This window comes from Vicia villosa, linkage group LG4, assembly GCF_029867415.1.
Source record: "Vicia villosa cultivar HV-30 ecotype Madison, WI linkage group LG4, Vvil1.0, whole genome shotgun sequence".
In the NCBI taxonomy this organism is placed as follows: Eukaryota; Viridiplantae; Streptophyta; class Magnoliopsida; order Fabales; family Fabaceae; genus Vicia; species Vicia villosa.
The window spans coordinates 154300434-154323648 of record NC_081183.1 but is presented as its reverse complement, the minus strand read 5'-3'; the positions used below and the strand labels follow the sequence as shown (position 1 = coordinate 154323648).

Sequence of the window (23215 nt, the reverse complement as noted above, 5' to 3'; positions counted from 1 at the left end):
TGGGTTCATTTTTGAATTTTTTGTTATGTTGTTTGGAGTGTAGATAGGGTCTGTTTGATGATTGATGATGACTGTGGCTTGAGTTGTGCTGTTAATTTTGAGCATATGCTAACTTTGTTTCAATTGTTGTGTGTTTTTGTTTGAATTATAATTGTGCAGGAATGGCACCTTTTTTGAAGAGAAAGAAGACTGGTTCTGGTGAGGGATCTTCCTCACAATCTGGCAGGTTTGATCGGACGAAGTTTCAAGGTCCGGAGCAAGAGGCGAGGTACCATGAGCTCGAAAGCCGAGTTGTGTGGAGTGAACGCACTGTGCTTCCTATTGACCACGGCCACTTTCAAAGGGCGTGGACTGCTTTGTCTGAAACATGTTGGGACAAGTTGTTCACTCCACCACAATTCTATCAGGTGGAGATTGTCAGAGAGTTTTATGCAAATGCCTTGCCTCCGAGCAGTTGGGTAGGTACTGAAGCTTACCCGTTTAGAACGTGGGTGAGAGGTAAGGCCATTGACTTTAGCAAAGAGGCAATTTTTAATTTTCTGGATAACCCTCTTGCTTTGGTAGAAGAGTGTGAGTACCATCCCAGGTTGAATAGAGGAAACTGGGATGTGGAGAGTATTAGGGAAAAGATTTGCAGGCCAGGTTTCACCTATACTCTGACGAAGGCTGGGCTACCTAAGACTTTTACCCGTAGTCAGTTGACGGATGAGGCTCAGTTGGTGACCTCGGTGGTCCTTTATAACATAAGGCCACGAAGTCACACTTCCTCCATCACCATTGATATTGCAGGTCTGGTTCAGGGTATCTTAAATGGTGATAACATTGATGTGTCTAGGATAGTGGCAAATGAGCTGAAAAGGGTCGCCCTGAATGGGACTCTTCATGGAGATGGGGTAAAATGTAGGTTGATTTTTCCTGGTTTAATAATGGGTTTGTGCAGGAAAGTTGGTGTCCGGTTTCCATCTGGGGGTATGATTCCCATGGACGGTGTTATCGATGATGTTTTTGCTAACAGGTACTGTTTGCCTGGAGGTCGTCCTTTTGGTGCTCCTGCTAACGCACCTGACCTTCCCGACGCAGCTCGAGCTGTTCCTGTTGCTGCTGCACCGCCTGCTGGTTCTCAGTATGGTGAGGCAAGTGACTGGAACTATCAGATGCACATGGCGCATCAGAGAGCGTTTATGTTTATGCAGAATTCTATTCGGCAGCTTTCTCTGCAGCAGCCTGTTGGTTCCAGGGAGGATTTGTCTGCATGTGCTTCATGGCCTGAGGGCAGGCCAGATCCTGAGGAGGGGATGGCTGATGAGGAGGACACTTCTGATGAGGAGTAGATTTTTATGCTTTCATGTTTTTATGTTTTATTGTTTTTAGTTTTATGTTAGAACTTGTTAGTTATTTTGTTTTAATTTTGTTCCATCCTTTGGATGAGGTACTTTGAAAGGCTAAGTTTACGCCTTTGGATAGTTAACACCGGTTTGGTGTGGTTTTTTTTTTATTTTATATAAGTTCAGTTTACTTTATTTATCGCATTTTTTTTAGTATTTATATTTAAGATATAATTAATTTTGATAAGTTGTCCTGATGATTAATTAGTTGGAACATGAATTTTTGTTGTCACGATGAATTTGGGTGATGCAACGCAATTTGAGTGGTGATGATATAAGTTGAAAACTGTACGTGCAAGGTACATCCTTTATCGTTTTGTTTATCAAGTACTGTTGATTCTGATTCTTTTAATTATATAAATTAGTTGTCATTAATTTCTGTTGATAAAATTAGTTCAATTGTGAATCACTTTAGCCTAGCTGTAGTTGTGAGGAGACTTTCCACTGTGTAGATATATAATAAATTGTGCTGGATACCAGCAATGTGCGTTTTAACTCGTTTTTATTATGATTAATCTTGCATATATTATTAAATTGTGTTAAGCATGAAAGTGATCAAGGCGTTTTGTTCTGCACTATGAGAGAAACTTCCAATCCAAATGTAACCTACCCGGTGAGTGTGTGAGTATTTGATAACCACTTTGAGCCGTTTTTGCCAAGATTCAATCGGTATCATTTCCTTGTTTATATTTGCCGATTTTTGATCTGAATCTTGATGATTTTCTTTTAACCTTGAAGAGTACCATGAAATATGGTTAGGAGTGTTTCCTTTTCGCCTTAGAATAGAGAGCATTCGTGATTATGTGGTGGTAATATTCAAGTTGGGGAGAATAAAAAAAAAATTTTGGTTGTATTGGTGATGAGAAGAAAATAAGTGATTGCTCAAGAGAAAAAGAAAAAGAAAGAGAGAAAGAAAAAGAAATAGAAAAATAAAAAGAAAAAGAAAAAGAAAAAAGATTTGTATATAGCTAGTTTCCTTTAAATTAAAAAGGTGAACTCTTGAGCAATAAATTTTTGAGATTGGTTGATAAGGATATGTGGATGTAATTGTATTTGAATGCTCTCTTAGGTATTGACCCTTTCGTTTCAATGACCGTGAGATATGACACTTCTTTGTTAACCAAGCCAAGCTACAACCCGAAAGTCCTTAGTGATTCATGCTTATATACTTTTTATTTATTCTGTGCTTAGATGAGTTCATAATTAATTCGGTATGTTTGCGTCATTGTCTGGTGAGTGTTAGGATCCTCCATTTTTGTTCTCTTAATAGAGATGTGCGTAGGTGTGATTCATTCTTGAACTTCTTTTGCTTGTGGAATTTTTGACATAAAATTTGTATATAGGATTAACATTGTTATCATGGTACTTTGATGGAAAATGGTAAGGATTGATCTTTTTGTACTGTTGGAATTTGAACCACTCAATTGTTCTTGTTTCTGCCTGGTTGTTTCATTTGTGAAATTTTGTGTTCTTGGTAATTTATCATTGTTTTGTTTGAGGACAAACAAGAGTTTAAGTTGGGGAGAGTTGTTAGGTGTCAAATTGTGTTAATATTTAGTTTAATTAATGGCACCTTTCGACCGTTTTTATCGGATATTCGTACAATTCCCTGAAGTTTTAGATAATTATTTATAATTTATAATTTTAAGCTTTCTTTTATTTGATAATATGTGTTTTAGTTGTGATCTTGTAGGTTTTAGCTTTTTTTTGGAAGTTTGGAGCTTGTTTTGGCCTTCATTGGAGAGTGCTGGGCAGAAGTTAGCGCGCTTCGCGCGGAGATATGGGCGCGTCGCGCCCTGGGCAAGATTTTGAAGCTTCCAAACCAGCGAGTTGCGCGCGTCGCGCGCATTGGCGGTTTATATTCCTTAAGTGTATTGGCGCGAAGCGCGCTGGAGGGCGCGACGCGCCCTGGACAGAAAACTGTTTTACTATATAAGGAGTAATTCTGATTTTTGACTTCTTCTTGATTTTCTTAAGAGCTCTTGGAACCCTAACTACTGTAGCAACTGAAGAATTGGAGATTCGAAGCTTTGATCGTCGATTAATCGCCGTAGATGCTTGTTGATCTTCATCCTTTCCTTCTTGAGCAAGCTACCATTTTCATGGATAGCTAAATCTCTTTTGTATCAAGATAAGATGTAATCTTCCTAGCCTTTGTTATGTTTTTCTTGTGAATATACTATGTATGAACAAGTGATGATCAATATAGATGGTTTAGTTTGTTCATTAAAGCTTTTCTTTGGTATAAGTGTTTGAGACATCAATGTTTGTATCTAGACTTAACTTTATCATCTATCAAACTATAAATTGCAGACATAGATTTAGCGTTTGATGTTTACTTAGTATCGGTTTTAAAAACGTTATTCGTATTGTTTAAACGGTGGAGAAATCGTCGGTTAAACAATACGGTAAATCTAACTATATCGTTGCGGACACGGACGATATAGGCGTCGATACGTAATTATATTGATCGTTACCGAGTTCATATACATATATTTATAAGGAGACATACAAATTTAGGTTGATGAATTAAATCTTGATACATTTTCTTTAACTTAGAACTTTCATTAATTTACTCTTTGCTACTAAAAGTGATTGAATGATCTTTTGCAAACTTAAAACTAAAGTAACATTAACTCAAGGCAAAAAAAATAGAAATTTTTATTAAAAAACTAACATAGGGTTTTCTATGTTCCCCTCTTTTGATGGGTGTCACCTCCCCTCTTGTAGGGGTTCCTCCTCCTTCATGGAAGTTATTCACCACCATTATGGTGGTCATCTCCTCTTCAATGGAGGTTTCTCTCCCATTGTAAGTTTTCCCTCCTCTCTTTTCATTCCTTTGAAACCCTCACTCATGTTAGATCCATACATGCTTCTTCCTCCAACCTCCATCAAGCTCCTCCTCCTCTTCACCATCAACCATCAACTGTTTGCAACTCTAAAATCACCTCCACTAACCAATGGCCTAGAGTGGTATCGACATGGAAAACGACCCCCACCGGAGCCGCCACCGCCGGAAGATAAGGAAGCCCGGATTTTATGTGTGTGTTTTCATGTAATAGTTTATTTTATTGTACTTGTTTTGTTGTGTGTTCTATTTTTTCTTGTTTGGTTTGTTTTGTTGGGTGTGTTATTATTAGATTTAGATTGTTTTAAGTTTGTGCTCAAGGTATTTGATGAAATGCCTCAAAGAAGCTTGGACGGAGGAAATGTGTTTTGGAGTAAGAATCTTACTAGGGATGTGGTAAATCAAACTCCTCTTTTCAGTCAACAATTATTTCATTCACAAGTGGTGAGATTAATCAATATTGTGAACCCGAATAATCGATTTAAGCGTGATAAAGCTAGTGTTAAAGCTAAAGATATGATCCGTAATTGGATAGATTTAAAGATTGGAGTTCCAAAACTCACATGTCTCTTGTGGAAGAACTTTGCTTGGTTGATTGGATTAAAGTTTTGGTTTGGTACCTTCCTTTTGGTTTCTATTCTCTCAAAGCTTTGTAATGTCCATAGCTTGTTAGTCTTAATTATTAGTGATGTTGTCAATGTGTTGATGGGAAATGCCCTAACACATTTTATTTCTTTATGTTTGTACTCTCTCTTTTTCATCTAATGAATGTGATTGTTTTCAAAAAAAAAAACATTAACTCAAGGCAAAATAGGCTATAGAACGGCGGTGATATCGCAATAATCCCTGTGGATACGATATAAACGAAAAGTACACCACAATACTCTTTCAACAGTTACTTTAGAAGTTTTGATATGTGCTTGGTGTTTAAAAATTGTTTCCTAATCATGGTGTTGTTGCAGCATAATAGTAAGCATTGTTTTTCTTGTACTTTTGAAATTTGAATCATACATTTGTTTTCTTTTATCAAAGTGTGTTAATCTTGAGAAATTTTGGAAGTCGGCTTGTTTCTTTAAGTTTATTTTTCTCTTGCTTGGGATAAGCAAAGTTCTAAGTTGGGGAGAGTTGTTAGGGGCCAAATTGTTTTAATATTTAGTATAGTTTTGTGGTTCCTTTTAACTTAATCCATTGTATTTTCATGCTTAAACCCTTGCTTTAATTGTAAATAATTGCATTTTGGTTTATCAAGTAAATATTGTGCAGATTAATATTTTTTGAATCACTTTGTAGGTTTCATAGCATTTGTGAAACATTGAGAATTGAAGGGCTAGAGAATGACTTCAAGTGCAATTTTTGTGAAGAAAATCAAGCTGCGGGTTGGGCTAAGCGCAGTTTCAGCGCGCTGGTAGATGGCTAGGCAAAGGTGACCATGCTAAGCACAGTATTATCGCGATTACCGTGGTTTGTGACGTTTCGATGCCTTATTAGTAATAGTGCGCTAAGCGCGATTGCGTATTTTTGGGTTCTATAAATAGAACCATTCAGATATTTTGGTTATGTTACCACCTTTGAGAGAGAGAGATAGCACATAAACACTATAGAAGCTCAGAAGTGAAGAATTGAAGCTGATTTATGCATCAATAGTCGAGGAATCTTCATTGATGCTTGATTATCTCGTCATCTTTACTTGTTGATCAAGCTACCATGGTTATGGGTAGCTAAATCCCTCTTTTGTGTCAAGATTAGAGGTAGTTAACTTAGATAATATGTATTTCTTTTGATCTTTTGTCTGTGAACTAAGTTGATGATCAATATATGTGAATATCTTTGCTTTTAATGTTATGTTTTTTATTTGAATCACTATTGAAAGATATTTTTCAAACCTTGACCTAAGGTACTCATATATCAATGAACAAACTCTGCATAAACTTGTGAGTTGATATTCACTTATATCAAGCTCTAAGATTATTGTGTTGATTATTAGCATGAGACATCATCTAGTAATTAATACGATAATATTCACAATATCGCTTTAGAGATAAATGGTATTGAGAGGATACGTGATTATAATGATCATAAACAAGTTCACATGATCGATCAATAGGATATGTATGAAATAAGTTAATGAACCCTAATCTTGACATGCTTTTTAAATCGTTCAAACTTCAACTTTTAATTGTTGTTACTTTTCATGCAATCATCAATTTCTATTACCAAAACCTTTTTTTAAAACATGTACTTAAAACATTATCAACTGTAGAACGGTGGCAATATCGCATCAATCCCTATGGAGGTGATAAAACAAATACTTACCCTATAAATAGTGTTTCAATGGGGTTCCTAGTTAGACCTAGCCTTGGGTGGAAAAAATCCATGATTGGGAATTAGGGTTTGTGTAAACTTGCTTTGTGTGTGAAATTGAACTTGATGCATGATTATCTTATTGTTTGCATGCATATTTGTGCTAAACCATGGTATTTGGTGTTATTGGATGCAATATGGTGATGCATGTTGAAGCATGTTGGCTTATTTTTCCTCCCATTTACGTTTATTCATTGGCTGAAATATGTCATTCTCGCTAAGCAAGCGTATTAGTGCCTTGATGAAAATAATCACAAACATTGTGATTAATGAACTAATAGTGTATTCGGGAGTAACCCTTATTCGTGTGTATCCTGAGTTCGAGACTCATATAGGATAGTAACCGAGACAAAGAGAAGTATTCCATGCTATGGGAAGTTCGTGACTCGTCCAGTGACATTAATTTGTGGATTCTGGTCGGTCGAGGAGACATTCCTTGTTGTGCGGACAATCGTGACCCGTGTCCATAGTCCGTGAATTCGGATCGGCCTGAGAAAAATTGTCCAAGGAAGCAGCGATCCGTGACTCGTGTTCATAGTCCTAGACATAGGATCGATCAGAGAAAGATACTTTATTATGCATTCCTAAATAGCAATTCATTGGACGTTAGAATACTAACTTTACAAATCATCCCTACTTCACCGTACCTGAAGCTCTCGCCGTCGCGATTAAAGAAATCATTCTTCAAGCACTTATTTTTTCAAGTTCCACCATGTAACAAATACAATATTCCTTTCCTCTGTACTATTTCTCATTAATACTCATAATTAGTGTCAATATAGTACAATTTTCGTAATCTTATGCAAACACACGATTTCTGCACATGCCTCTCATATCCATATTTCCACAACTAAGAAAATTTTAGAGGCTATTCATCGAAAGGTTTATCATCTATAAAGTATCATTATGATTTAATTATGATTTCAAATTACTGGAATAATGGCAATTCCTGTGGCTCTCATGATCAGAAGATCAACCTTGCCCAATCACTATATAGATCCCGTTTGTTTGAAAATAGCTACACATAAACATAAAACATAACTAGACATCAAAAATGATATTTAAAACAAACGAGACCTTAAGGTAAATTCAAAAGCAAGTTTGATTGAGACCATGAAAGAAATCTGTAGAGGAAAACTAGTAACGTAATCAAGCTATCAATCAAATGACCACTGAATTCATATCTTGTTTCTACAAAACTGGGAAGATGAATGTGAAAACACTGATTTCGTATCTTGTTTCAACTGTGCGTGATGCAGAAATAACAAACGTCTTCAAATTCATATCTTATTTCTATAAAACCGGGGAGATGAATGTTTAAACACAGAATTCATGCTATATATCTTCAAGTCAAAATCAATTCAATATCAACTTAATACTTACTTTCTAGAAGTGCCACCATGATCTCTCTCAACATGCTCTACAAGGGCCACAGGGTCTCTGAATCCTTTGCTACATTTTGGACATGCATCAATTGTAACATTTGACGCAGAACGGTTACTGCTTCTTTCATGAACTTTCTGCACATGATCAACTAAAGAAGTTACCGAAGAAAACTTGGCACCACATTGAGGGCATTGCTCCACTTGACCGCTGCTATTGCTCTTTCCCCCAACATCGCTTGACGTCCCCCAGACTTGATTAATTTCACCACTCAATTTTGACATTCCAGCCTCAGCTGAAGCTCGAATATTAGAAGCAGCATTAAGAAAGCTCGTTGTCCACTTAGACGAGGAGGAGGAGGTTGAACTTGAATTGGTTTTAGACTCCTGTTTTCTATTCCGATTCATAAGACCCATAAAAGAGAAACTTGATTCCAATTTCTTGGGTCCTGGACATTTGTGATCAGGTCCAAACCTATGCTTCAAACAATGGTCTACCATACAATCCCTGCACTTAATTGTGTTTGAGAATACTAAGATGTCTTTGCATCCAGCTGCAGGGCATTTTTTCTTCTTTGTAACTTTCTCATAATTTGATGGGTCGCAGTCGGTGTTAACATGATTCTCCCATGTTATGTTTGGATCTTGATCGGGAATTAGGCGAACTCCCTTGGCGCAAAGTGGACATATTACTACAGTGACATCTTGCTTGTCAGCTTTTGTACACTGATGTTTGATATAACTTCGGTGATCCAAACAATACACCTAAAATGGATTAGGCTTTTACAGTTAGGTCAAACAAAGAGCTCTTAAGATTGATAAAAGGAACATTGTTGCTTGCATGAACATGAGAAGTTAAGGTGCATTTAGGATATAAAGAAATATAATGATTAATAGAAACCAAAAATAAAAATCATGACAGGGGCAAAACTAAACCAAAAATCTTGAGGACGGCAGTTTGGGTCAAATTTCATCATTTACAATGTTTAAAAAAGTTTAAACCATACAACATCATATTTGTGCACTTGATAATTTTTCAATTTATGGATTTCGAAGCTCAAGTAAAAAAATAAACCTGAAGCTTCACAACTGATTTTAATTTCCCACTCTTAATCATCACTTCTATCTAATAAAAAGTGTTATCCATGGCGGAGAGACAAAATCCCGTCATACCGGACGCTTTGTGGCGCAGTTGTAGCGGATTATGGTGATATTTACCATTGTGGCCAAGTCCAAAAACCACAATGTATATCCCCCATAGCGCTGCAATTGCGGATATTTGATAATATTGCTTATAACTTTAAGGCGATAATATAACTGCGTGCCTCAAATTATTTGATAAGCTATTATATAGAGACAACTTATTTGCTTATTCATATAAGCTATTTTGGGGAACTAACTAAAACAAATAAAAAACAACTTATATTTGATTTGATAAATCCTAATAAATTCTAAATAAACTCTTGGAAACAACACTTAAATGGATAAGCTCATTGAAAAAGTGATTTTCACCCAAGAGATATCAGGAAATCAAAGTCATCCAGCTAACAGATCAAACGCCAATTTCTCAGATGAATGTTGAAAATTTGAAATAACGATGAAATGAGTAAGAGAAATGTGGAAACCTGGTTGCATCGATCGCATGTGAAGGGTAAGAAATCAATAAGCTTGCAATCGGAAACGGCACAGTGTTTTCCTAGATCTGGAAATTCTGGAGTTCCCATTTTTCAATCACAAGGAAATGAATTTGAGAAAATTGGAGAGAAACATAAATGGTGTAGGAAGTCGAGTCGTCGCCTTTTCGGAATTAGTCCTCTTCTTGACTCCTTCACAGTATTTTCGTATAATAATAACCTCAACTCAATCAAAATTATCATCATTTATATTTATTATATTAATTTCTCTTTATTTATTTTTTTTCAAAGTAGAAATTTCGATTTCTTCTCCACTAAGAATTTATTTATGACGTCAAAAAATTGTTAATAATTCCTTAAATTTTTTTTATTATTTAACTTCAGTTTTATATTTTATAGTATACATATTGTTTTGGCCAGCGATATCCTCTGTGGTCTGGCCCATCTTCATAAGCTTTTGGAACATTCTCCAGACTATTGAATCTCCAGTGATCTAGAAGCAGGAGATCTATTCCTCCAACGCATTTAACGGTCGTCCGCATTCTATGTCTATTACTTAGCAAGTTAGTTATTCAACTCTTTGGTATAGGCGGATGGCGTCATTTCAGGTAACAAGTTTCAAAAATTAGAATATGATCCCTTGATATCAGCATCATGTCTCTACTGTTTAATGTACAGTCAATAGCATTTATATTCCAATTATAGGCTAGAATATTATGTTTCCATATTGTGTGTATAGCCATCAATACTAGCTTAATTGTAGGATCATGCTCTCCACTCATAGCTGTATATATATGTGTATGCTACTGATTAATAGAATTATCACAATTTCATACATATTACAATTCTCAACTTGGCATCAGAGCAACATTGCCAAAAGGCACGTGATCCAATCAAAACCATGGCATCCGCTGCAAACAACAAAAATGATCTTCCATCAACTATTTCTGTCAAGTTGGACAGAGATAACTTTCCCTTATGGCAGTCCTTAGTCTTGCCCATCATCAGAGGCTGCAGACTTGAAGGATACATGCTAGGGACAAAGGAGTGTCCTGAGCAATATGTCACAAATTCAGATTCAAGCAAGAAGCTGAATCCTTCGTTTGAAGATTGGCAAGCTTATGACCAACAACTTCTAGGTTGGTTAAAGAATTCCATGACTGCAGACATTGCAACACAGTTTTTGCACTGTGAAAATTCAAAGCAACTTTGGGAGGAGGCCCAAAGTCTAGCTGGAGCACATACAAGGTCTAGAATCACCTACCTGAAGTCAGAATTTCATAGCACCAGAAAAGGTGAAATGAAAATGCATGATTATCTGTCCAAGATGAAAAATCTTGCTGATAAACTCAAGCTGGCAGGAAATCCAATTCTCAACTCAGATATAATCATTCAAACCTTGAATGGATTGGATTCAGAGTACAATCCTGTAGTGGTAAAACTCTCTGATCAAATCAATCTTAGTTGGATTGATTTACAATCTCAATTGCTGAGTTTTGAGAGTAGAATTGAGCAACTCAATTCCTTTAACAACCTAAATCTCAATGCCTCAGCAAATGTTGCAAACAAGATTGATTACAAAGGAAACTGGAAAAACAATAGACTTGGCTTTCATGGCTCAAATGGAAACTGGAGAGGCTCCAACTCGAGAGGTTGGAGAGGAAGCAGAGGTAGAGGCAGATTCTCCAAACCTACCTGTCAAGTATGCTCAAAGGCTGGTCACACAGCAGTGCAGTGCTTCTACAGGTTTGACAAAACCTACTCAGGATCAAATCACTCAGCAGAAGAGGAAGGAAAATCTGCATTCCTAGCGACACAAGGAACCAATCAAGAATATGATTGGTACTTTGACAGTGGGGCAAGCAATCATGTGACCCATCAAACTGAAAATTTCCAAGAAATAAATGAACACCATGGTAAGAACTCTCTGATTATTGGAAATGGTGAGCAACTAGAGATTATAGCCACAGGCTCTTCCAAACTCAAGTCACTTAATTTACATGATATACTATATGTACCTAACATTACCAAAAATCTATTAAGTGTATCTAAATTGGCTGCTGACAATAACATCCTTGTTGAGTTTGATAAGAATTGTTGTTTTGTGAAGGACAAACTGACAGGGAAGGAAATTCTAAAAGGAGTACTTAAAGATGGATTGTACCAGCTCTCAAGAATTGAAAGGAGCCCAAGTGCTTATATATCCATCAAGGAGAGCTGGCATAGGAGACTTGGTCACCCAAACAACAATACATTAGACAAAGTCTTGAAAAATTGTAATATCAAAGTATCACCTAATGATCACTTTAGTTTCTGTGAGGCCTGCCAATATGGAAAAATGCACCTCTTACCCTTTAAGTCTTCTTCATTTCATGCTAAGGAACCCCTTGAGTTGGTTCACACTGATGTATGGGGCCCTGCACCAATAATGTCATCTTCTGGTTTTAAATATTATGTGCATTTTGTTGATGATTTTAGTAGGTTCACCTGGATTTATCCTTTAAAACAAAAGTCTGAAACTGTGCAAGCTTTCATTCAATTTAAAGCCTTGGCTGAAAATCAATACAACAAGAGAATCAAAGTAATCCAGTGTGATGGTGGTGGTGAATACAAACCTGTGCAGAGACTTGCAATAGAAGCTGGCATAGGTTTTAGAATGTCTTGTCCTTATACCTCTCAGCAAAATGGAAGAGCTGAGAGGAAACATAGACACATAGCTGAGTTTGGCCTAACTCTGCTTGCACAAGCTCAAATGCCATTCCAATATTGGTGGGAAGCATTCTCCACTGCAGTATACCTCATAAACAGACTTCCGTCTCAAGTTACCCAAAATGAGACCCCCTATTCGCTCATGATTCATAAGGAACCTGACTATAAGCTCTTAAAACCCTTTGGTTGTGCTTGTTATCCATGCCTCAAACCATACAATCAACACAAGCTGCAATTTCATACAACCAGATGTGTGTTCTTAGGCTATAGTAACTCTCACAAAGGGTATAAATGTCTCAATTCCCATGGCAGGATCTTCATATCAAGACATGTTATTTTCAATGAAGATCACTTCCCATTCCAAGATGGGTTTCTCAATACAAGAGGTCCTCTAAAAACAACTAACAATCCATCATTTTCTTTTCCCTTGTGCCCTGCAGGTAATCCTATCACTGATGCAATCCCTGAAGGAGATATCCCAGATGAAGTGAACTCAGCTGACTCACAAATTGAGCAACAATCACAAGATGACAACAATGCCACAGAAGCTGACAACAATATGACAGAACAATTTGAAAATACTGTACTAGATGATGCAATTCATCCAAATATACAACCTGACATAACCCAACAAAGTACAAGTGAAGCAAGCAATGCAGGCATCATACAAACCAGAAGCAAGTCAGGCATTCACAAGCACAAGCTTCCTTACATTGGTCTAGCTGAGACCTACAAAGATACAAGGGAACCTACAAATGCCAAGGATGCTCTCACAAGGCCTTTATGGAAGGAAGCAATGCAAAAGGAGTATCAAGCACTCATGTCTAACAAGACTTGGACACTAGTCCCTTATCAAGATAAAGAAAACATAGTTGACTCAAAATGGGTCTTCAAGACCAAATACAAGTCTGATGGTACCATAGAAAGGAGAAAAGCTAGGCTAGTTGCCAAAGGATTTCAACAAACAGCTGGCATTGATTATGAAGAAACCTTCAGCCCTGTAGTCAAAGCTAGCACTGTCAGAGTCATTCTTTCAATTGCAGTCCATCTCAATTGGGAAGTCAGGCAACTAGACATTAACAATGCTTTCCTAAATGGATATCTCAAAGAAACAGTGTTCATGCATCAACCTGAAGGATTTGTTGATCCAACCAGGCCTAATCACATTTGCAAGCTATCTAAGGCAATCTATGGATTGAAGCAAGCACCACGAGCTTGGTTTGATAGTCTCAAGGCTGCATTACTCAAGTGGGGCTTTCAAAACACAAAGAGTGATTCCTCTCTTTTCCTTCTAAAAGGTAAAGATCACATTACTTTTCTACTTATCTATGTGGATGACATAATAATCACAGGAAGCAACACCAAGTTCCTTCAAGCTTTCATCACTCAACTTAATGATGTATTCTCTCTCAAAGACTTGGGTCAACTTCACTACTTTCTAGGCATAGAAGTGAAAAGAGATACCAGTGGAATGTATCTCAAACAATCTAAGTACATCAGTGATTTATTGAGTAAATTCAAGATGGACAAGGCCTCACCATGTCCTACACCTATGATAACAGGTAGGCAATTCACAGTTGAGGGAGAGAAACTAGCTGACCCAACTGTGTTTAGACAAGCCATAGGTGCCTTACAATACTTGACTCACACAAGACCTGATCTAGCATTCTCGGTTAACAAACTCAGCCAATACATGAGCTCACCAACACTTGAACACTGGCAAGGCATAAAAAGAATCTTTAGGTATCTCCAAGGCACCATAAATCATTGCTTACACATCAAGCCATCCACTGATCTGGACATTCATGGCTTCTCTGATGCAGACTGGGCCACTAGTGTTGATGACAGAAAATCCATGGCTGGTCAATGTGTGTTCCTTGGTGAAACACTTGTTTCTTGGTCATCAAGAAAGCAAAAGGTGGTATCAAGATCAAGCACTGAGTCAGAATACAGAGCCTTAGCTGACCTAGCTGCTGAAATATCATGGATACGTTCATTACTTGCTGAACTTAAACTCCCACTTCCAAGGAAACCCATACTCTGGTGTGATAACTTGAGTGCCAAGGCACTAGCTTCAAATCCTGTCCTCCATGCTCGCTCCAAACACATTGAAATTGATATTCATTATATTAGAGATCAAGTATTACAAAATGAAGTTGTTGTAGCCTATGTTCCTACAACTGATCAAATTGCAGACTGCCTTACCAAGCCATTAAGCCACACACGTTTCAACCAGCTCAGAGACAAACTTGGTGTTATCCACTCACCACCAGTTTGAAGGGGGGAATTAGAATATGATCCCTTGATATCAGCATCATGTCTCTACTGTTTAATGTACAGTCAATAGCATTTATATTCCAATTATAGGCTAGAATATTATGTTTCCATATTGTGTGTATAGCCATCAATACTAGCTTAATTGTAGGATCATGCTCTCCACTCATAGCTGTATATATATGTGTATGCTACTGATTAATAGAATTATCACAATTTCATACATATTACAATTCTCAACTTCAAACACAATTTGAATACTCTCTCATCACTCACATCCTGACTTGAGCGTCGAAGTGTTAACCTTGCAGATACACCTGTGAGGGAAATGCACCTCTATCCTTGTTTTAATGATGTCAAAACTTCTTGATTTGGGTTGGCTTCATGAAGGATATTGTTAGAAGAATGGGTGACATGAAAGTCCTTGAAAACAAGAATTTTTAGAAGAATTCTCTGCACGCGTCGACTCGAGGTTTGGGTAGGTTGACTCATGGTCTGAAGAAAACAATTGGGCCAAGCTCGGGATTGCTCGCGTCGATCCCTCTAGTCGACTCATACTGGGAGTTGGAGATTCACAAATTGCATCGATGCATGGCTGATTCAAAAATCATCTCACCAAGCTCGAGACTGCTCGCGCCGACCCATCTGGTCGACTTATACTGAAGGTGGAAAATTTGCAGGTTGCGTCGATGCATGCTCTATAGCGATCGACGCATCGTTGTTTTAAAATTCATCTCCCCAAGTTCGGGTTCGTTCGCGTTGACTGAGGTCCCTGTATAGGTCGACTGTTCGATACTTTTCACTGTTTTTCTATTGTGCTGATTGGAACATGACAAATGGGTAACACATATATTAGCTAGATTTTATCATTTGACTTATAACAAGAAAAAGTGAAAGATATACACATTGAGTTCATCAACTTCATCCACTCACGTATTCATCAACAATTACACATAATAATTTTTGTTAATCAAGATGCAGAGTTGTGGTGATAACGTTCAAACTAAAGATTGAGATTCAAATTTGGGTTGAGCTATTATGGGTTTTTTCTTGAATAAAATCATTGGGGTTTTTTCCTCCAAGATCTTGAAGATTTGAGGGTTTTTGCACAAATCTTTGCTTTATTGAATTCAGCCGAGTGAAAGGATTGAAAAACTGTGGGGTTGCTTAATCAAGTAGTGATAACCGGAGGATTGTGAAGAAATATTTGGGGTCAAACATCTTGCGATCGAAATCATCTGAGTGAAAGGTTTGCAGAATATTGTGTACGGGCAAACAAGTAGCGGTAACCAGAGGTTTGTTCGAAGGGTTTGGCATAATTGGTTCATGTCGAATCAAGGGAAGAGAAGAGCATAGTTTCATAATTCATCAACTGTAAAATGAGTATTGGTGACTATTTCTTCTCTTGTAAAACTTGACAATTTAATATCATATATCCTAATTATAGATTCTAGAATTGGGGACAGACGTACCCTATGCGAGGACGACAAGGGGAAATGCCTAAACAAATCGTGTGTTGTTTTTCTTTTCAACAATTTCATTTTCAGCTGCTACAGTTTGTGTGATTGAGCTTGTTAAATATGTTTTTACTATAGTTGTAGTGATTGAAAAGAATTTCAAAAACTCATAGCATTCATTTTGATTGCTATCTAGTAAATATCATCACTACCATTTAAGTAAAACTGAACTCGGTGTATTTTGCACACCAAATGTTTGATAAATTGACAAACACACAAACTATTGAGTTTATCTTAAAAAAGTCATTAGAAGTAATAAGTACTCAGTGATATTGTTTAATCATTTGATTAAGTGGATATCGTATTGATTCAATCTCATCAACTTTACTTTATTCGGTGTCGCATATCCGATCCTTCCAATAATCGATTGTTTTAAACGAGTTTGATTCCGGGAGCTTTTGCACAATTAAAAAAAAATTAAATAAGGGATCTATTCAACCCCCTTATAGATCCGCCCTATCGTCTAACAACACCCCCTGCTATGTTGCATCAGAAGCTCTCCTCCGCCGCATCATCTATGACGCCACATATTTCTGGTTCTAGTACGAAATGGTGGCGTTGTCTGTGGGAATCGACACTTGATTCCCACGTATCTTATGATTCTCTATTTCCAAGTACACTCCTCAAGTGTGAGAATCTCCTCGACTTCTAACTAGAGGAGTTAACAGATCAAAGGAAATATAGTGATGATCGAGAAAATCGAGTTCAACGCTGATAAAGAGACATTGATTCTCTAGATATTCATTATTTAGTACTTTTCAATGTTATTGATTCGTAGAAATAGCTGGATCGAGAACCACTCATTATGCCACCATGCGAAGCTGCTTTGGCATCCGCTGGTGTGGTTCTGTAAACCACCAGTCGACCAAACACAACTCCTCCTACTGGCGAAGCAAACCTCAATAACAATGCTCTTCAGCAACCAAACATGATTCTCCCCTCTTCCACGGGCGGGAATAATCCAAACACCGTTGCTTTGGATTCCATCTCCAAATCCTATGGAGCGACCTGATATTTAAGGAGGTTTGGCATTCTTGAGGCAAACCACAGATCTCAAGATGCGAACGAGTTGATTAACGATATTTACAACATCATTCAACAACAAAACTTTAAAGCAGTGGAAGAAATGTTCCTTCGCTTTGAGGAAAACCTCCAACACGTTCAACCCCGAGCAAATATAGTGCAAGAATTCGATTCAAGAAAAAATTGAACCGAACAACCGAATCCGTCTGTAGCGAAAGAAGAAAGGAAAGTCCAGAAATCGAAAGAACGCTCCAAAGGTGGTAAGCGTAATTCTCCTCCTAGGAGCCCGAGAGGATACAAAGGAAATTACGCTCCCTCCCCAGATTGTGAGGTACATCAACCAAACAGAGCACAACCTAAGCATCCTTTATGTGCTTGAAACTTGGAGAGGAGAATCCCTAAATTTATGCAAAATCTTTGTCATATTAGCTTTTGATTGGTCCAAGTTTGTCAGCTTGTTGACCAAGAAAAATTAAATAATATTTGGTATGATTCTCTCATTCAGGTATTATTTAATTTAATTTTCTTCCCTTTTTGTCTTTTAAGCTAGTTTTTTCACATCTATAAATAGTCTCTCTTTCTACACTAATTTTTTCATTCACAATTTACAAACTCATAAACCAAAATTGTTTTTTCTCTTCACACTGAAGAACAACATCAACTAAACCCTAAAAAAGCTTCAAGTCTTACATCCAGTCCATTAACAACACCCCACAGTAGAAAAGGCACAAGTCAAAGAAGAGAAGCAAGAGGATGTTAGAACCAAAAAAAATTGCTCATCGGAGAAAATCTCGCTCCCGTAGGTTGTTTTTCTCTTATTTTTCAAATCGAACACAACCTATGCATCCTTTATGTGCTTGAAACTTGTCAATGACCGACTCAGCTACTATTACGCTAATGTCTTATGTCATACCCCAATTTTATCCGGATGCTTTTACTATTATACGGTTTCTATCGCATTTTATCTTGAATAAATGAGATAGCTCATTTGGTAGTGAAGAGAGTAATCTAAAACTTACAAATGCAACGTCGCAGGTTCGAGACCCATTATCTTCGTTTTTATTCTTGTTATTATTAAAAATTAAACGAAAAGTCAAATATTGACTTTTTTTGGAATTGTTTAATATTATTTTTCATTTTTTTAATTTTGTATTTTTTAAAAATATTTTTTTTTCACTCTTATTCAATTTTTATAATAAAATATTAAAAAAATTAAATGCATCTTTTTTTCTATTTTTTCTTAACTTGATTTGGTTAGTTAATTTGATTTACTTTCAATTTAGTTTTCAATTGGTTCGAATTCATTCGGATTTTATGTAAAAATATAAAAAAATAGAGTCTCTTGATTTGTTATCCCTATTTTTTAATTGTAGTTTTTTGTTATTCTTGCTTTTGATTGGTCGTGCCTTATCATACTGCCGGATGGGTATCCGTGATATTTTAAATATCCGCGGGTATTTACGGATACCCATGAATATTTTTTTAATTGAAATTTATTAATTTTTTATATATTGAATAGAAAATTTATCTTTTTATTAATAGAAAAGTATGTCTTATACATTTACTATATTAAATTCAAAAGCATCTTATAATAATTATTGATGTAGAATGTGAGAAAATGTTAAAAGAATATTTAAGTATATTAATTGATATTAAAAAGATATTTAAGTAATTTTAATCACTAAGTATATTAATTGATATTAAAAAGATATTTAAGTAATTTTAATCACTATTAACGGATATGAGTAACGGATATGGATACTCACGTGTATGGATATCATCAAATTCGGGTAACTAAATATCCGTTTATAATACCCGTGAATATCCGTTAAACTATCCAACCGTGCCCATGACGAATTTTATCCGCAGGTACCCGTAGGTACCCGTGAGTATGGGTTTTTTTTCCTCCCTAGTTAAAGTCTTATAAAATTCACAAACTCAACTAACCACAAGGTATCACATATGTTTTATAAAATTTGAACTAATTTATCATGTAACATTGCCCCCATGTGCAATGCATATCATACTATTACTAACTATCTATACTTACCAAACAAAGCAGCCTAACATACTACAGTACCACTGCTATTCACATGCATTACTATGCTTTATTTATAGCCAGCTTTTGCTCTCAATATGTAGCACACAACGTATGTGGGACTAACCCCTTACTACGCAAATGCCATGTACCGAATTCTTTGAATATTGCGTACTGCGTATCCGAATTCGTACCACTTATCAGAGTGAATTGTGTAACTATGAGCACTCCAATCCATTGCAATCATATAAATTACAAAATAAAATACAATACAAGTGACATTTTATTTATGATATACTTAGGTACAAACAGTGTCACTTATCAATATACATAAGAAATAACATTATTCATTACAAATCAATAAGCTTTATTGGCTAAGCAACATATAGAAAGGAAATAATGACTTATATATAAGTGCTTCCAAATCCACCATGCTCATTCACTTCCTCAATGTAATCGCAGCGAGGTTTAACGTTTCCTTTGTAAGACAATTTAACATTGCTGCATGAAGCCTTAGCCTCTCCTCCACCTTCAAGTTGCAGGTCTATGTTTTGCAATACTATACCCTGACATGGAATGTTCTTGCTACAATTAAATTGCATAGCCATATCAGAAGCACTTGTCCCTTTTATGTTCTGGTACAGCACATTTGTTATCGCGACCGCAGATTTCTGCAATTACATAACTAATTAATCAACTAAATTTTGTATCAACATTTAACACAAGATTAATAACAATACATGCACGGTTCAAGTTAATGATATACCTGTTCCTGGCATGGACTCTCTTGATCACAGTAGTTCTGATCTATTATTATTGGATTGGTCACATTGTTCATTTGAATATTCTGAAATTTGATGTTGCTTGCACTTCCTGATCCTCCCTGCCATGTCTTGATTCTCACTCCATTAGTAGTACTTGAAAATTTAGCTCCTTTTACTGTTATTCCTGAAACAAATTGCTTGGAACCATCTTCCCCTAAGCTTCCAATGCTGATCAAGAATTAATCATCATTAACATATGTAAAGTCTAGTTTAACAAAAGTTACATAACAGCATGAATATGCCTGTCTTTTAGAGCCGTCTTTGAGGACATGCAAAGTAGTATACTTACTATACATGGTTTAAAATTTGTGGCTAAAAATGGTCTGATAAAAATATTTTATTATGGTTAAACCGTGACAAAATAAGAAAGATCCTTATTTATTTTTTCATAGTTAATTCATGATAAATCTATTTAGAACCTCTGAAAATTTTAGACGGTCTTAGAGCATGGAGATATTATTAATTACCTAATACCATGGCCGGGTCCACATGTTATGTCTGTAGCATGTAGATTCTTGGATCCATCTACAATTGATATACAATCATCACCTGCAAACAAGTACATATTTGAAGTATAAGAATATTAAATATATCATATATGCATACATTTCATTATATTTTTCTATAATTATTTTTAATATGGCTTTTATATATATATATATATATATATATATATATATATATATATATATATATATATATATATATATATATATATATATATATATTATGAGAGATTCGAGAATACCAGTTCCTATAAAGGAGCTTAAGATTTGAATGTTTTCAGTATTGGTTACATGAATTCCATCGGTGTTTGGACTATCCTCTGGCGATGTCACATTCAGAGCAGAAGCTCTAACATTGGAAGAATCTTGGAACTGAAGATGAATTTGTTGTCCATTTTTTATAGTCAAATCCTCAACAACCAAGTTGTTGCACTTGTACAAAGTCAGTGCCGTAGGAGCATTTTTGCAAGGCTGCAAAAGAGAGAATGATTAGCATTTAAATAAGATTTGTGTATTAAACAAATATTATGCTATAATTGTGATGTTTCTTACAAGCTTTTTGTTCTTTTTGCATGAGTTTTGCCACCAAATATTTCCATTCCCATCAATGGTTCCACCACCTTTAAGAGTTAATTTTTGAACACTTTCAAACATAAGCCAGTGTGTGGGATCTTGGTTGTAATCAGATGGATTATCCGATGCTACTAGGCTTCCTGAGATTTGAACTGCGATATTGTTGGATTTACAAGGGCCAGAGAAAGTGAACGGTTTTAGAAGATAATTCTTTTGAGCCACCACAAGAACTGATCCTTTAGAAGAACATGCTGCTTCCCAAACTTTCTTGAATGCCTAAAATATCTCAAAAAAGAGTAGAAATAGTGTTAAAAAAAATTACATCTAATTCTTTTGAAAAAATTTTAAATTAAAAATTTGTTTAAATTGTTTTATAAAATAATATTTTATTTCATCTTTTTGTTGTAAATTTTTTATATCCATTTTTTTTTAAAAGTCACTAAAATTTAAAATTATTTAAATAACTTTTCACAAAAATCAATATTAGAATTAATATATCTTTTGGAAAAAATTATGCAATTTTAAATATGTTTCAATCTTCAAATATATTTGTATTGTTGATGTTACATTTTATTTTTGAAGTCATAAAAAATAGGTTAAAACATTTTTTTATTTTTAACAAAACTCATTTTTTTTAAATACAGAAATTTCACTTTTTTAAATTTAAAACAAATTGTTCTTATATCTTATCATTTTTCATTTCAACTTAATCAAAATTATCTTAATTAAACATATTATCTTAATGTTATTTCATATATATAATTTACTTCAACAATAAATTTATCAAACATAAATTAATTTATTCACTATCATTCATATGATTCATAAATTAATTTATAAATTTTATATACAAAAAAACTCATCAATTATAAACTAACTTATTATCAATTACTTTTATCAAATAAAATTTACTTCTAAAAAATTGAATCACCCACTAATATTTTAGATGAAAGAAGTAACGTACTAATTGTCTCCAATTTTGACATTTTTTTTTACATTAAATGGCATAATTAGAGATAAACTTCCTGTGTTTCAATAGTTCATTTTTCATCATTCAACTTTTTTCAATAGTATATATCAAACAATAGAACTTATTTATATTAATTTATTTAAGTTACCTATTAACATAATTATTTTTAAAATGTTTAAAAGATTTTATAAATACAAATATTAACATATTTGTAAATTACCATAAATCTATTTTTATAATCCCTTCATTTATAGTTTAAAACAACCAATATATATTTATATATATATATATATATATATATATATATATATATATATATATATATATATATATATATATATATATATATATATATAACCTTTTAATATAAATATAATTTATACAAAAATACTATAGGATTAATATTTATGCCATAATAACAGTTTATTTATATTTTAATTTAAACAATTTATTGAAACTTTATGAGGGTTTGTGGAAATAAATAAATATACCTGTGTGTCATCAGTTTTACCATCTCCTTGAGCTCCATAATCATCCACATTAAAGCTTTTAACCGAGGAAGGAGAAAGGTCACCCAACTTGCTCTCTAAGCTCAAAACAGGATCTACTATTTGCTTAATAAAGTCGTTGAATATTACACCATCATAAATATAAGGAGAATCCTCAACAGTTGAACCAAGTAGGTCCTCATTATAACAAGCAACAAAAGAAACCATGATCATAATGAATGAGAGATATCTTTGGAGAGCCATTGTATTGACTTTGTTATATGAATGTTGTTTGAATAATGGTGGTTTATATGAAAATGAATATATAAGGAAGTAATTGATGAGGAATGTAGTGAAGGAATTGTGTGTATTTATAGACAAAGTAGTGAAAAAGATGTATGCTTTTGTTCTTGATGGGGTATCTTACGGTATGGAAGGATGTGAGAGATTGAGACGAAAAGATCACTCAGGTACAATCTCACATTAACTCCATACAACATTGTTCACCAATGTGTCTTAAAAGGATTAGATATAGGATTTAATATTTGTCTCACATTATATTTTATTTCAATGTTTGATGATATATCATTATATGGTAAATTACTTATGAGTTTTATTTTATATTGGTTTGTAGTTAAAAAATTGTGTGATGAGACATGAGAAACAACATCTACTGCATTGAG

General features: G+C 35.0%; 2 protein-coding genes and 1 non-coding gene across 3 annotated transcripts; 1 reads left to right on the top strand and 2 right to left on the bottom strand.

The window, feature by feature from the left end:
* Positions 1 to 7721: 7721 nt before the first annotated feature.
* On the bottom strand, positions 7722 to 9823 carry LOC131595583 (zinc finger AN1 and C2H2 domain-containing stress-associated protein 16). The gene is made up of 2 exons (XM_058867967.1): positions 9602 to 9823; positions 7722 to 8741 (listed from the first exon to the last, which is right to left on the bottom strand). The coding sequence occupies exons 1-2, from the start codon at positions 9698 to 9700 to the stop codon at positions 7974 to 7976; spliced, it is 867 nt and encodes a 288-aa protein (XP_058723950.1). The 5' UTR covers positions 9701 to 9823; the 3' UTR covers positions 7722 to 7973.
* A 1156-nt stretch (positions 9824 to 10979) lies between these two features.
* On the top strand, positions 10980 to 11112 carry LOC131600914 (small nucleolar RNA Z247). Its single transcript, XR_009283515.1, has one exon. It is a non-coding gene; the product is annotated as a small nucleolar RNA Z247 (small nucleolar RNA).
* Positions 11113 to 19436: 8324 nt separating this feature from the next.
* Positions 19437 to 22882, bottom strand: LOC131600005 (polygalacturonase-like). The gene is made up of 6 exons (XM_058872240.1): positions 22536 to 22882; positions 21054 to 21350; positions 20744 to 20972; positions 20463 to 20544; positions 19938 to 20163; positions 19437 to 19842 (listed from the first exon to the last, which is right to left on the bottom strand). The coding sequence occupies exons 1-6, from the start codon at positions 22794 to 22796 to the stop codon at positions 19576 to 19578; spliced, it is 1362 nt and encodes a 453-aa protein (XP_058728223.1). The 5' UTR covers positions 22797 to 22882; the 3' UTR covers positions 19437 to 19575.
* Positions 22883 to 23215: the final 333 nt, after the last annotated feature.

Bases quoted from the DNA above. Each gene is read 5' to 3' on its own strand.
- LOC131595583 (XM_058867967.1), bottom strand. From the start codon at position 9,700: ATGGGAACTCCAGAATTTCCAGATCTAGGAAAACACTGTGCCGTTTCC. The intron at 8,742-9,601 runs GTTTCCACATTT...AATCCATTTTAG, and splicing joins CATGCGATCGATGCAACCAG to GTGTATTGTTTGGATCACCG.
- LOC131600005 (XM_058872240.1), bottom strand. From the start codon at position 22,796: ATGGCTCTCCAAAGATATCTCTCATTCATTATGATCATGGTTTCTTTT. The intron at 21,351-22,535 runs GTATATTTATTT...GAGATATTTTAG, and splicing joins GTAAAACTGATGACACACAG to GCATTCAAGAAAGTTTGGGA. The intron at 20,973-21,053 runs GTAAGAAACATC...TCTCTTTTGCAG, and splicing joins GCAAAAAGAACAAAAAGCTT to CCTTGCAAAAATGCTCCTAC.